The 15,045-nt window shown below is 39.4% G+C and overlaps 1 protein-coding gene across 1 annotated transcript in view; it reads right to left on the reverse strand.

Moving 5' to 3' along the window:
• The window catches only part of uba7 (ubiquitin-like modifier activating enzyme 7), a 39,156-nt gene extending 27,809 nt beyond the window's left edge, over positions 1 to 11,347 (reverse strand). Inside the window, exons 1-19 of the mRNA XM_061727307.1 lie at positions 11,175 to 11,347; positions 10,124 to 10,292; positions 8,666 to 8,800; positions 8,400 to 8,506; positions 8,228 to 8,318; positions 7,894 to 8,026; positions 7,557 to 7,654; positions 7,322 to 7,471; positions 7,061 to 7,225; positions 6,100 to 6,204; positions 5,925 to 6,005; positions 5,470 to 5,625; positions 5,029 to 5,194; positions 4,752 to 4,945; positions 4,547 to 4,611; positions 3,195 to 3,405; positions 1,670 to 1,744; positions 770 to 971; positions 609 to 691 (exon numbers count right to left, since the gene is read on the reverse strand). Of these exons, the coding sequence (XP_061583291.1) occupies positions 609 to 691; positions 770 to 971; positions 1,670 to 1,744; positions 3,195 to 3,405; positions 4,547 to 4,611; positions 4,752 to 4,945; positions 5,029 to 5,194; positions 5,470 to 5,625; positions 5,925 to 6,005; positions 6,100 to 6,204; positions 7,061 to 7,225; positions 7,322 to 7,471; positions 7,557 to 7,654; positions 7,894 to 8,026; positions 8,228 to 8,318; positions 8,400 to 8,506; positions 8,666 to 8,800; positions 10,124 to 10,292; positions 11,175 to 11,221 (2,433 nt within the window). The 5' untranslated portion in view covers positions 11,222 to 11,347. The remainder of the gene's footprint in view (positions 1 to 608; positions 692 to 769; positions 972 to 1,669; positions 1,745 to 3,194; positions 3,406 to 4,546; positions 4,612 to 4,751; positions 4,946 to 5,028; positions 5,195 to 5,469; positions 5,626 to 5,924; positions 6,006 to 6,099; positions 6,205 to 7,060; positions 7,226 to 7,321; positions 7,472 to 7,556; positions 7,655 to 7,893; positions 8,027 to 8,227; positions 8,319 to 8,399; positions 8,507 to 8,665; positions 8,801 to 10,123; positions 10,293 to 11,174) is intronic.
• Between the last annotated feature and the right edge of the window lie 3,698 nt (positions 11,348 to 15,045).

Below are 15,045 nucleotides of genomic sequence, written 5' to 3' on the forward strand. Positions count from 1 at the left end.
TCATTTTGCATATGTATAAACTGACATGACTGACTCACATGAGCCAGCTGACCAATGCAGCTGTTCTCATTCGGCCCTCACATACTGGCTTTTCTTTGCAGAACATTTCCCACCTTTCACAGTCTCGGTGACTGTATGCAAGAGCCACTTTCCGGAAAGGCGTAAAAACTGATCACTTCTTTTTAGACAAAAAGGTGTTAAAAAAAAAGAGAAGAGGGGGCCAGTTGTGTATGTAGGAGACACTCCGTCCTTTCATAACCGAGTGCTTGAGTCAGTGTGTAAAGGCCAATGGAGTAAAACTGGTGGCCCGCTTTTACATAAATGTTACCGAGTCCCAGTATGCGAGAGACTTTTAACACTTTGCTCCAAGACACTTTGTGTGAAAAAACGAATACAATCAAGCTTTGTTTCCTGAGTGTGTTCGGAGGACTGTCTCAGATCCAGGTCACTGAGACCCCACACCACAAATGTAGGGGAAAAAAAGACACATCATGAAAGCACTTATAGATTGAAATGGCGCTCCCTGCTAAGGCCAGGCCGCCAGTCTGTCACTGTCTGCAGCCTTCACAGAGTTTCCAGCAGAGGGGGAATTGTGCTCTTGACCCTACCTTCTCGAAGTCGATGGGACACATCTGAGCTGAGCTTTTCAGTGAGGACAACTTTCCTTTCAACTCCTCAAGTCCAGCTTTTTCTGTGGCAGAGACACAAAGTAAAACTGTAGGGCGACAGTAAGCTGGTAAAAACAGAAATAACAGTAACTCAAACTCACCAACGTCATCCTTCTCCTTTTTTCTCTCCTCCTCCATCTCCTTGTCAGAAACATGAATCTTCACGGAGGAGTTAGGAGTGAAAGATGGGACTTGGACCTTCTCTATGATTTTTTTGATGGAAGTGCAGTGTCTTCTTCCTTCAATCCCGTAGATGCAGCCATACAGGTTGGCTGCTGCCACAACATATTCTATATGGGTATTCTACAACACAAAATCAAGATGCAAACTTTTACTGCATAAAGAATATAACGTATCTGCAACATTTCCAGACTCGAGTCCTTAGAGCAGTCTCCCACTGTGATTACTAAAAAGGGAAAGGTGGCAGAGAAAACCATTAGAGCAGCACATTAAGGCCAAATTACTTCCCTGAATAGAAAAAAAACAATAGCTCCCTATTCAGCCTCCCTCAAACACAGACATAAACATGTACACGTACTGTTGCTCACTACTAATCAAGTTCCTCTACTTTGTTTCTCTGTACTAGAGGACGAGCCTGTTTACAACTTAGCAATAAGCAGAACTGCCAGGAGGGAGATGTGAATTTGCTGGCACCCAAACTTCACTGTGCTATATTTGAAGTGTTTGTCAGGACTATCAGTTTGCCATTGTACTGTCAACCTGATGTCCCTTCCGCTTTACTATCAGACAGACTTTAAGCTCGGCTATCAAGGCTGTGACGCGTGTAGAGCAGACCATTATCTGCCTTTTATTGTCCTTATATATTTGCAGCACAGATAAGAATCATCATATGGTCAGAGCGAAGGAAGATCTACTATCAGAGCAGATAAACCAGGAATGTGAGCAGCAATTGTAAAATACTGGTGTCTTTTCTGTCATTCTCATCTACTGGGTGTTTGTCGGCACTGCAACTGCATGATGAATAGCCAGATGCTACTCACATTATCGGGGTCAAAGGTCAGTGGGTGGGGGCATCTCTTGGATCCAGACCAGAAGGGCAGACCATTGCTGGTCACCTGAGGAGAACCAGAAGATAAAACTGAACGGCTGTGTAAGCTTTGCTGATCAATGCATTAGTAAAATAATCTGGTAAACTCTAACTTTGGTCTTCAAATGCAAAAGTCCCAAAACAAAACTTCCCCAACTACAAACAAACTAATATTGTTATCAGCCATGTGTTGACTATACAATTTGTAGGTCTGATAAAGAGACAAAGGGCCTTGCAGCTTTGATGTTGCCAAATGGTCCATATGTGGAGAGAGACGGTCTCCCAGAGCCAGCAGCAGCTTTCACTGCAGGGGGGGTTTTCACGGCGGCCAAAAGGCATCAAATACGTGAGTCCTTTTTCAGTCCCGGCCTTTAAACGGCTCACACACAGGACAGGATAAAAATAGTGATTTCACTTAAAAAGATGAAAGACACTTATGATAAATTGCTTTCTGGGTCTTGATTTGAAAATATAATCCCAGTTCAAAATTAATGATCTCTTCCCATATTTTTAATACTAAAAAAAAAAAAAAAAAACTTTGAAACCAGTGGCAGTGGCTTTTTTTGTTTGGATCTGTAGTGAAAAGTGAAAAAAGTGAATAGTGAAAAAAAAGTCAAAAATATAAGGTTGCAGCCCATTAAACAACTTCTACTGGTATTAAGGCAGACATTTTCCATCAACTGATTGTATACTTACAGCACTGGTTTCAGTAAAGTAGCTGTTACATCATGTCTTTGTTATCTATCATTGGTATTGGTATATAGGCTACTGGTACTGGGCATGTTAGCTTGTGACCGATACCAACAGACTTCAGCTGCGTTATCCTCAGAATCTGTGGTCGCAGGTGACTTTCCAAGGGAACAATGAAACTTTAACTCTTTTACTGATATGATGGGAAATATGGAACAAAAAAAAGAAAAGAGAGAACCAATGTTGACACAACTGTTGCAGGGTTTTGGTTCCATCGCAAGCCGATAATGATGTAGACACACAGGAAATTCTGCCCTTTTTTAAATATTTATGCAGAAGTGAATGAAGGAAAGATGCTCAGAGAAAAGTCCTTAACCACGCGGGACATTGAGACAGGAGTTATTGTGGGTTAGTTTGGTTTGATATGGCTCCGTGACCCCATCCCACACCACCCTAGGTGTGACATGAAAACGTGACATCACTGTCTGCAAGCTAAAACAGATTACAAACCCTCATAGCCCTTTGAACATATTTACCAGCAATTTGCTAATAATTTTCTCTGAGACTGGAGAAATATGCTGGACTACTCCAGGAAACATTAAAAAAACCTGCAAAATGTAATAAAGAATGTTTCTTTTGTGCTAAATTCTTTTCGTGAGTTTTAATTGGTTGGTATGCCAAGAACATGGACACGCAGCAGCGCCCCTCTCTGTTCATGAACGTTAATAACACATTTATGACAGACGGCTGAATTAAAGGTTTTTATCTTTTCTCTAGTGTGATTTCACCTCGTCACGGGGGAAACAGTGCAGGAGCTGACAGATATCGTTGTTATATGCCGTTTCCCACATGCGACGTGCCCATGTGACACAGTCTTCCCAGCTCTTTGGACGCTGTCCGTCTGCGTCCATGTCCTGCAGGCTGATCCAAACCCCTTCAAGAATCTCCAGGGCCTCAGTGTCTCCACGGGCCAGAGTCCGCTCAACAAAGCCCGGATCCCTGTAGGAGGCACAGTGGCAATTCATTATCATTTCATAAAAACCAATACAATACACAGAAGGTAATAATCTCAGGCCGAGGAGAACGACAAGACACAATGTTTAAGGTACAAGTATAATAATATTCTATAAAACCCACTCATGGACCAATGTTGCAGCATTAGCATGTGATTGTTCACATTGCATTTGCATTTGTATTTTTTTTTACTTTACTTTTTAAGCAGAAAGAATCAGTCTATCCTGCTTTTATACATACACTTGTTTAATCAGGAACATTTACAATCATACTTCCGCACGGACCTGCACGGTTGGAAAATGACACAATAATAGGGAACGTTTAGTTCCATGACCTCAGTCACCACAATTTAAAATTAGATTGACGTCCTCATAGAAAAGTCCAGAAACATTGTTCTTAATTTGACACGTCATTTTACAAGCCGGGTGACACCACGTCTGCTTGAATTCAAATGTTGTATTCTCTATGAAGACACACAGAAAATAAATTGGTGGATGCAAATGTGATGAAAATGTGGCCGCACTGGGAAGGCATTTTGGTGGACAGTTTAAATAAATAGTTATTTCTGTCACTGATTACTTTTTCTGTTAATAATTAGGATAATTAGGTCCATACTTCAAGCTAAACGATTCAAACTCAGTTAATAAAAATAACTAGTGAAAATTGGACACAAATCAGTCAACTTTTGGTAAACCTCTGAAATGCTTTAGCAACATTTCAGCATATTTTAAGCATTTATAACTCTTATTTAGGATGTTTCTAAACCAGATATACTTAGATTGTATCTATTTTTAGGGGTAAAAAACATTGCTGCAATGAATGATACATGAAATAGTACAAACTTGGAAAGACAGGAGGTTTACACAGTTTTTAGACTGTTTACTGCTATAAAACAGCCACATGTTTCCTGTTTATGAACCTAAATGAATGGGCTTGAACCATTTTATTAGCTTTTGTGGGTTTAAGTGGAATGTGTTACAAGATAGTGGAAAGAATGACTAAGTTAAGTGGTATTGGATTTGCAAATATGGTAGGCGATGTTGGAGCCAGTCTTTGTTTTGAGGATGAAGGCAAAGCACGAGAGGATAACATCACCTCTAACATCACCTCTAACATCACATCTTACCTCAAGAAGAGATTCACATTTTCAGGGGTTTGTTTAAAAAGTCCTTCAAACTGGTCCCTGGCCCACTGAAACGATGCCATGTTAAAGAGCAAGAAATATATCAATCAGGAACTTGTTTTTTCTGTCTTTTCATGATAAATTGTGTGATTTTCCATGGCGACAAAGATGCACACGGAGCAAAGAAGAGTTCAGTTTCGTACTGTACCTGCAGTGTGTGTTCAATTCGGTGAGGGAAGTTCTTGAGAGTGCACAATGGGATTGCATTTGAACTTGATTTGGCTGGACCGTAAGACTCTGTCAAGTGAGGAACCACCACCAGAGTGTGGCCCTTGCTCCCCAGAGTTCCTCCCTCCAGCAGGGGCTTCTTATGCTGAACACAGCGCCCATCCAGATAGACCCCTGCGTCAAATACACAGAGATTCAACGGTTGAGAATGACTTTCGTGATTACACCGTTGCCTGAAGGAAGAATGATGTCCTCACTGGCTTCCACATTATCAAGGGCTGCAGCCACTCCATCGAGATGCATGAAGAAGCTGTAATCGTACACTCCCTCGCTGTCGGGATCCAGACGATTTTGATGTGCTGTGATTTTCACCTGCGGGTTCATCTCACACACCGCTCTGGCCGCAACCTCGGATTTAGGTTTCTGTTTATGGAGAAGTGAAAAAATGAGATGATGCATGCAAACAAAGACAGATAAAGGGAGAACTCAGTGAAGTATTGTTGGAATTGTTAGATATCTTTATACAACTATTCCAAGAAATAAGATTACTGGTCTTTAAAAGTAAGGAGCTCCTACTAATCGTAAAGCAAAATAGTAAAAATAAAAACAGTGAGAGTGATGCTATGCAGGAGTTGTGCGTAATCTGACATAAATGACCCCTAAACTGTAACAAACTCTTTGATGAATTGAATTCTCACCCCAATATCGTGGGATCTGAACAAGAACTGGCGGTTTAAGTTGGATCTTTCTATGCAGTCCATGTCTGTCACAGTGATGTGGCCCTCTTCTCCCGCACCAAGCCCCATGAGGGCAAAGTTTTTCAGAAGCTCACATCCGATGGCACCAGCTCCAACCTTGAAAAATGACAATCGCAGATGCAAGTTTTTGCAAATGTTTCCGTACTGTGCTGCAAAAGGTCATGCATCTGTTATTGCACATGATGATGTTGTTTGTTTTTAACAAATTTTAAAAGGAAACAGAGAAGGGGTTGGCATTATTAAATGACCCTTATTGCTGCCAGGACATTACGCCTGAATTGCCACCATTTCCTGCATCTGGCATCATTACTGACACCACATGAAAGAGAAGCTGGAGCTCCCTATTCCTATGTAAAGTGCGCCCTCAGGTGGACAAATATCAAATAAACCCTCACCAGGAAATACTTCTGCCTCCCAAGCTTCTCCTGGAACGCTGTCCCAAAGACAGCTGTCTGCCCATCATACCTTGTGCCTTTCTATCAGACAGAAAAATAAAGCCACATTAATTACATCAGCACTGAACTATAATGAACTGTTTGAAGTTTAAATAAGGGGAGTCTTTGAACATACTGTTGATACAGAGCACTCTGCCAGTCCATCCTCCTTTTCAGGGAGACACTCCAGTGCATCAAAATAAAACCACTGCTGAAGAGGGGTGAACTTCCTGCTGCATGCCTGTAGGATCATGTCAGACGCAAAGAAACAACACAATGTCAGTTTAGCTAAATACACTACAAGGTGTAAAGTTATACACTGATCAGTCACACCATTAAACCCTGACACATGCTATGTGTATCTAAGTGTTTAAGTACATCTAATGTACTATTCACACTGAACTAAATTACCTCTGGACATGCAGTAATTCTGAAATTACACCCTAACATCTGTATTTTCTGTATAGTTCAGCCCATTCGCACTGGAGAAGATAAGTCTATGTTTCACCGCAATTTAAAAGTCCCTGATCCTGTGAGTGACGTAGAGGCTTTTATTTGACATTATTTGACATTAAACTTGAATATTGAGTTAAAGGTGTCTGATCAGACACTGAAGAGTTAGAGTTAGAGAGTGACAAAATTGGAAAATGGCGTGTCGGCCTAGTTTAAAGTTGCCATGGGAACAGAACACATATTGGTAAAACGTAACAGAAGCTCATCACCAAATTACTGACATGTGCATTAAAATGGGATTAAAATCATAGATGTCCTCCGTGATAATTACAAATAACTAAATAAATAAATCCCTAAATCTTTCATCTATTACCACTTTTCTATCATCTGTTACTGTGGAGACACATATTTTATCTGTCGTGTTGTCGGTAACAAGGCTATTCTTGAACTGCCACCTCCTCGTTGCAGATTTGATATTTTTCAGAGAAGCTTGCAAAACTTTTTGTTTTCATTCTGGTTATCTATCTCTGCTGTGTGTAGCCAGTGCCTGTATCCAGCCATGGAAAAAAAATACCTTTTAACGATACTGTCCTCTTTGTGTAAAATGACACTTATGCATCCTTGAAATTGGCACTGGACCTCACCTTGATAACTTCCTGAGCAGCCAGGCCTCCAAAGAAAGCATTCATAGGTGCCAGATCCCCCCGCGCTGAGTAAGACAGATTCCTCACTGCAGCCTCATCTAGCTCGTCCACCTGAGCCACTGCATTCAGCTCTCTCACTAAGGCCAAGAGAGCATCTGCATCGGACTGTGTGAGTTGAAGAACAGGGACAACATTAGCGTAAACAATCCTGCAAATCTTGTATTATTACTTTACAATGGTGTCTTTTCTGAAGTTACCCACCTGACACCAAGACTGAGGGAGCCGCTGCTCCTTCTTCACAAAGCTATGGAGGGCTTGGAAGGCCAGGTGCAGTGTGTTGTGTTTGAATATTTTTCCATAGTCATTAAATACCAGGAGCTGGTGATCGTGCAGAGCCTCACTCAGCGGTTTCTGCAATATATGTGGTCATTATTTTCCAAAAAGATTAAACGTTTTTTTATAAAACGCTCTTATAATAACAATTCAAATCACTTACAAAATTTAGCCGGAGGGGCTGTTTGACCTCAGTCGCCACTCCTCCACGTTCATATTCAGAAAAGGCTGAGGTGTCACAGATGCTGAAGGAGTATTGATCTGTGTAGTGATTTTGGTGACATATGACAAATACACACATGGAAACACACACACACACACACAGTCAGAGGAACTGTCCCCATGACTTTTAAATTTCACCAAAGCTCTCCTCAAAGAGGTCAACAATGGCATGAGAAGTATGTCGTGACCAGGATGGTGCGTGGGTCGTAAGTGTTGCCAGTCTAACTAGTTTGATAAAACTATTACAAATAACAATATCAGAGATGTGCAACACTAACCACAGACTTTGATCTCCACGGGGCCGATACTGTTGAGCTCTGTCATGCCTTGCACTTCAGAAAAGAGAACTTTAGAGCCATCTGAGAGTCCATGCCTCTGGTCATCTGTGCAGATAACCGTTCCAGGATTATCCTAAGAATAAAAGATATGCTGACAATGATATGCTGAGATATGGTAACAAGCCTGTTAAACACAGTGAAAGACAGTGGATTTCCAGTCCAACAGTATATTAGTTTATGTACAAGTAACCTGGGACTCTGATTTGTATGCTGTCTTTCAGCGCGGAGAAGAAAGATCTTAAATAGATGACCGGAAACATAAAGCAGGCGTTACCTTAGTGATTCGTTCTATCATCACTGATGCAGGCATTTCTCCATCCTGGTCCAAAACTTCAAACCCCTCCCCAAAGTCGCAGAAGAGCTGGCTGCAAGTCAACCACAATATTCTTTCACTTTCCTCTTTGCACTGTGAAACTCAATGTGGACCGTTTGCCTCACTCGCTTACCCACAGAGTCCTTTGGTGTTCACAACTATGAACTTGATTCCATGTGAATGGCAGAGGTCACCAAACTGCTGCTGCTCCTCCAGCGAGGAGTCAGTGAGGACCACGACCTAGAAAATCACAGCCAGCCCTCCTATTAGAAGAGTCTTTTGCTCTTTATTCTTGTACGATGATCTCGTACTTCACGACTGGAGGACTTTTGTATTCGTAATTATTTTTATATAATCATAGTCTCAGCTTGAAATGTCAATATGTAATAACAGAAGCACCTGAAATTTTAGAAGCAGGTCTTCGCTGAGCGAGCCGGTGTGGGCCGAGACACGCACATGTGGGTTTAAGGCGGACAGCTGTTGCAGGGAACACCTGGCTCGATTCTCACCAAGATGGGATTCCTGCAGGAAAAACTTTAAGCAAAATAAAACAATAAGTGAACAAAAAAAGCCCAGATTTACTGCAGCATCTCAGTTTCTACCACAAACCACTATTACCTTTTTTTTCTCGCATCTCACTTGTTTATTCTGTTTTATCTTATACCTTTCTATCTTTAATTTTTCATTGTGATTTTAAACTACGAACAAACGTGCCTTATCTGGGGTTTTATGACCGCATGACATAGTCCTGCATCTTCTCACAGTTGTCTGTACAAGGTGCACGTTAACACAGCTGATGGGAAAGATTTGACATTTTTGCCTTCAACTTCCTTCAGGGTCGAGAATAAATGATGAGTTTCAAGATTACAATAAACCCAGCTCGGGTGGGGCTGTGGTGCACTTGAGTAATGAAAGCAAAAGCATTTCCTTTAAATAGCTATTTTTCCAACATACTTTATTATGGTAGCCTACATCTTCTCTAAAAAAAAAAAAAAAGTTGAATTCAAATAATTATCCATCCCAACTAGAAAGGGAAGAATCCGCACAATACATCTTAATTTAATCAAATTTGCCATTTATAAAATGTGTATGTCTTCTATGTATTAAATTCTTCACAAGGTTTGTGTAATTGATTTTCATTGGGAATCATTTCTTAATAAAGTAGATGACAACGTTTGTCATCATCTTAAATTAACACGTTTTTTATACTTATAACTTATGGAGAGAATATACAGTTTGCAAGTGTTAAAAAGGAAAAAAAAAGTGACTTTGTTGACATACTGTAGCAACTATACTAAGGTTGTTGTTATGACTTAAGGGGCTGTTAAACTTTCCTTTGGTGACAACGGTGCTACACCCCACTATTGCCTCATGTTCATTCCATCATTCCCATAGAGAGGTAAAAGAATGTCCAGAAGAAAGAAATGTACATTTAGGATTGAGCAGAATGATTCATAATTAGGTATTATGGCACATAAGTTTTTATGTAAATCACTTTGAATTGTCTTGTTTATAAAATATCCTCTACGAACAAACGTGCCTTGCCTGGAGTTTTATGACTGCTTGCCATAGTCCTGGGTTTTGTACAACCTTTGTACAAGGTGCATGTTAACACGGCTGATGGGAAAGATATGAATTTTCTGCCTTCAACTTCCTTCAGGGTCGAGAATAAATGAGTTTCAAGATTACAATAAACCCAGCTCGGGTGGGGCTGCAGTGCACTTGAGAAATGAAAGCAAAAGTATTTCCTTTAAATAGCTATTTTTCCAACATACTTTATTCATGTACGTCTTCTCTTTCATATAAAAGTGTAAAAAATTGTGAATGTATTTTATTTTGCCACCCATTCACTGATACCTGTGAGGACAGGTCGGTCCACACCGCCTGGTTCTCATCCTGGACTGTGACAGCTTTCACCCCGGACAGAATCACATTCTTGGCTATTTCCACTCCCAGACCCCTCATCCCTGCGATGAGGACCTCGGCGGAGCCCATCCGGAGCATCGCCTCATGGCCCAGGACGTACCTGCCAAGTTTAAACATTGAGAGAGTCTTTTGGGCAGCCTGGTTGTTGCTTTAACACTTAAACCTGAATTATGTTTTTTTTTTTTCACTTTCTTTATTAACAAAGATACAAATACAAACAATACAACAATACAAACTCTCGTAGAGGAAACACAAGTCTACTTCAAATTCTTCTTTGTAATGCTACATGAAGAACAATAACAAAAACAAAACAACATAAATACACAAAACAAGAAAGAAAAAGGACTAGGGGGCATATAATTGTTTAAATATAAATTAAATGGCAAACTTGTGCAATGATAATGACATAAGACCAAACCAAAAGAAAATCAGAGGAGCTAAACCACACAATGAGAGTAGCTTAGAAGAGTAGTGATTTAGAAATCATGTAAGAGATCATCCTAGCTGCCTTCCAGTCTTTTAGTCTGAGTAATGCTGAATAATACAATTTAAATTCATTCATAAAACAGGAAAAAGAGGGTGTGTTACCTCTCCATTTACTACAGTGGATGTGATATTTGGCTAAAAGTATGACAATATTTATGATTTGGATGAGTTGGACGAGCTTTGATTGTCTATAATAAGATGTGGGAAATGTTTAGAGAAGGAACCTTCAATTTTAAGGATAACCAGTTTTTAATATTTATCCAAAATTGTTGTGAATAATGGCAGGAAAAAAACGAGTGCTCCAATGTTTCATCATCAGAATTGCAAAAGTGCAGGGATCAACCTCAAACTTGAATCTTCTCTTCTGAATTATGGTTCTGGGTTAAATCGACGCAGAACCTACGCCGTAATGTACGGCGTACGGCTTGCGTCGCCGCGTACCCTACGCCGTAGGCTCTGCGTTGGTCAGTCACCGTGACTGCCCAGTTGTACTTACAGTTGCCGAGAATAAAAGCCCTCGTCGATTTCACCGGTTGCTGCCATGTTGCGTCCACAGCTTCCTGTTTACACCAGTGTGGAGTGAAGTGTAGAAAGTGTAGAAAACAACCGAGCGGCCCAAAACCAGGATCAGAATATCACCGTCCCTGACGACTCATAGGGGGCAACTCCTCACTTCAACTTTCATTTTTCTTTTCACTTTCGTTTCAGAATATTCTGCAAGCTATGTGCTAATAAATCTGTCTGAGGGTGCGTTTTTTTAACTTGGCCACTAGAGGGAGACTCAATACCGTTAGAATCTCTTTCTGTCATCTCTTTGGTCTGGCTTTTATGTAGCATCAAATTTTATGGTTTTATTCTGTTTAACATTTTTTAGAGGTAGGCTATTTGTTTTATGTATTTATCTATTTCTTGTAATTTTATTATTATTATTATATTTTATTGTTGTGGACTGATTATTTTTTAGCCTTAATTCTGGAACTTTTATCATTATTTAATTTTAATTAACTATATAGTATGTCAGTGTGCATTGGTCTCCCAGTTTTTATTTTTGTTTTTATTATGCTTATTTTTCAGTCAAAATGTTAAGCACTTTGTATTTCATGTACCTGGATGAAAGATGCTATATACAAATAAAATTTGATTGATTGATTGAGAATAAAGACATGTTTTTAAACCATAAAGATTTGATTCTACCGGATCTTTTTGAAAGTATAAATCATGATAACTGTGTGTGTTTGTGTGGGGGGACTAGTGGAGTTTCAGATAATTTGTCGTGTTTTTATGTACACTATATTTGTATCCTTGATTTAACTCAAATTAAACTAGTTACCCGAACACGCGTTCTAAGTCCAAACACTGATCATCTGTACGCACCTTAAGTCTAAGTTTATAGTTTGTAAATACAACCAAAAAACTAAGACACAATAATTGCGTAGTTGTGTACATGTAGATGCAGGATATATTTATAAAATATGTATGTCTTCTATGTAATAAATTCTGTTTTGTGGAATTGGTTTTCATTGTGAAATGTTTAACATCTTTTTAAATTAGCATAGTTTGTATACTTGTAACTTATGGAGATGATATATACAGTTTGCCAGTGTTAAAAAGAAAAAGGTGACTTTGTTGACATACTGTAGCAACTATACTAAGGTTGTTGTTATGTCTTAAGGGGCTGTTAAACTTTGCTTTGGTGACAACGGTGCTACACCCCACTATTGCTTCATGTTCATTCCGTCACTCCCATAGAGAGGTAAAAGAAAACATGTCCAGAAGAAAGACGTGCACGTTTAGGATTGAGCAGAATGATTCATAATTAGGTATAATGACACATGAAGACAGATCAGACTCAGTGAGACGAGTGAATAGAATGAGGAGAAAAAAAGGCCCTCAAGTAAGGAAAAAGGAAATGGTTTCAACCACATCCGCATGATGACTGAAATATTGCAATCCATTTTGGGATGTGTAACCATCTCTTGAAAGATTATGATGGAATACTACTGTCATTTTCCTGTTTTAGCTCTTTTTTTGTTTTGTTATTTCCTTGTTTAGCATGACATCCTTTCACATATTTTTTAGTAATGTCAAATGATGTTTAACACATTAAAAAAGGTGACCTGGACAACAGTAAAATATACTGTTTTCAGTTTTATTTCAGCACTAAAATGTATATTGTCTTTTACCTTTTTTTTGTTTAAACCTATAACTTGCTTTCAGTTACCGGTATATGTGTACATGGTGGAAGCAGCATTTATTAGTTTACAGATGGAATACAGAGAGTTATCTTTGTGATTACATAAAATAGCGTACAATAGAAATTGTTAAACATTCATCTGAACTTACAACGCATAAATAACTCTTTAAATTACTGTAAATATATTTGGGGTTTGAAGCACTGGCAGCGCTTGAGGGGAATTATAAATGTTAATGTAGTTTATTTTAATATTTTGTCTGGGAATTTAATCCCAAGAGTAAATCTCTCCCTGGAGAAATTCCTGTTTTTAAATAAATATATATTCCTTGTATGGTGGTGAGTTGTGAGGTGCGGTATAACGTGCACTACTTGTACTTGTCTGGTAAGTGAGTTACACAGGGACAAGCAGCTTAAGCACTGAATGTGATGTCCTTACTATTGTTATTTGTACAGTGTTTGGTTAATCTCTCTATCTAAGGTCAAGCGTGGCCTTGTCACACTCAAATTAAAACAACTTTTTGGTATTGCCTTTTCTCTGTAATTCTGCAGTAGCCTACCTCTCAAAACATGTTGTCTATAAAATGCATTTTGGGAAATGTGACATTAGAGACAGGAACAGTGACAGTGAAGAGTGGCACAACACCTTCCTTTTTCTTCCGATGTGTAACAGCGTATGTTTGCTGAACTTTGGATTCCTTAGTAGATGTTTAACTTTTGGATCTCTAGCCTGATTTATCATTACATTGTCAATACCATTTGTTTTGGGACATTGACGGTTATGATTATGGTAAATAGCGTAATCTTTCAGAGGATATCCTGCCAATAATAAAAACACATCAATTTAAAGTCTATTTTATTTCTGTTCATGTGTCCAAAGAAAATGGCAGTTAAGGTGCATAAATCACCACCTGCATAGCATGTTTTCCAAGTTATTGTCCCTCCTTAACTGATTATTAAAAAAGGGGGGAAATGTCTCTCTAGGGAGCACATACATTCTTCTCATAACTTCCTGCCTTCAGATACTACATAACCCTAATCCTCATCTGAAAGCAATGCATTTTTGGCAGAAACCCCATGCTTAGTTTGTTTCTGCGTAGATAGTTTTTCCATTACGCTTTGACGCAGTGACCCTTGCTTAGAAAGGGGCTGCAGATAAAGATATATAACTCATAAGAAAACCACGAGGATACTTTCGAGATGGTCATATTTCGCAACTATTTCGTACTTCCTTGTTCCCGACGGTTTGGAAAGGCAGCACCCAGATGCGGAGTGCCAGGATCAAGCACGTCAAAATGACGAGAGTGTTTCCGGTCTGAAAATGTGAAAATAAACCTTGGATCTGTTGATGATGTGACTCACCAGCAACCTTGATGATACTAATGGAAGTTGACATAAAATAATGCATGAGGTAAGGGATTCAAATCGGCATTAAAATGGGAAGGGCAAAGCAAACATTTTAAGAGTCACATAAATTTTGGTGAAATTGTCAAAATGGTTAAATTCATATAAGCCTTAACCGCCCCTAAAAAAAACCCCAATAACTAAATCCTTTGTGATTTATAAGATATTTGCTCACTAGTCAAACTCTCTTGATTGATTGATTGATTGATTGATTGAATGATCTCCAGTCTTGTGTGTTGAAGTGTCTTTGGGCATGGCAGGACACTGAACCTCATCTTCTCAGATGCGCCTCAGATGCTCACAGTGCGGGGGATAATAAGAGATAAGATAATCCTTTATTTCTCCCTCAATGGGGAAACTCACTTGTTAGCAGCAGTACACTTAACACACACATGCAGGGAAGGGGGTAAAAAAGTAAAAAGTAAAAAATATTTACAAAATATAGACAGTATATACATTGCAGTGGAAATAAAGGTAGTGCAAAAAAAGCAGGTGGAATGAGTGTGAGGTAGACAGACAGATATTGCATAGATATTGCACATATGGTTATTGCACATCTTGTTATTGCACATGTTGTTATTGCATTTATTGTCCGTTAGCTACTGAGAGCAGGCCTGGTTGTGGAGTCTGATGGCAGCAGGGAGGAAGGAACTGGAATGGTCGCTGATGGAGCTCTCCAGTGCTCTGACAGTCTCAATCCCAGATAAATTGGGAGGGTTATGTCACGAAGAGCACCAAGGTAAAACCTTAAAGAGAATCAGTATGCAGAACA

This window comes from Cololabis saira, chromosome 8, assembly GCF_033807715.1.
Source record: "Cololabis saira isolate AMF1-May2022 chromosome 8, fColSai1.1, whole genome shotgun sequence".
Lineage (NCBI taxonomy): Eukaryota > Metazoa > Chordata > Actinopteri > Beloniformes > Belonidae > Cololabis > Cololabis saira.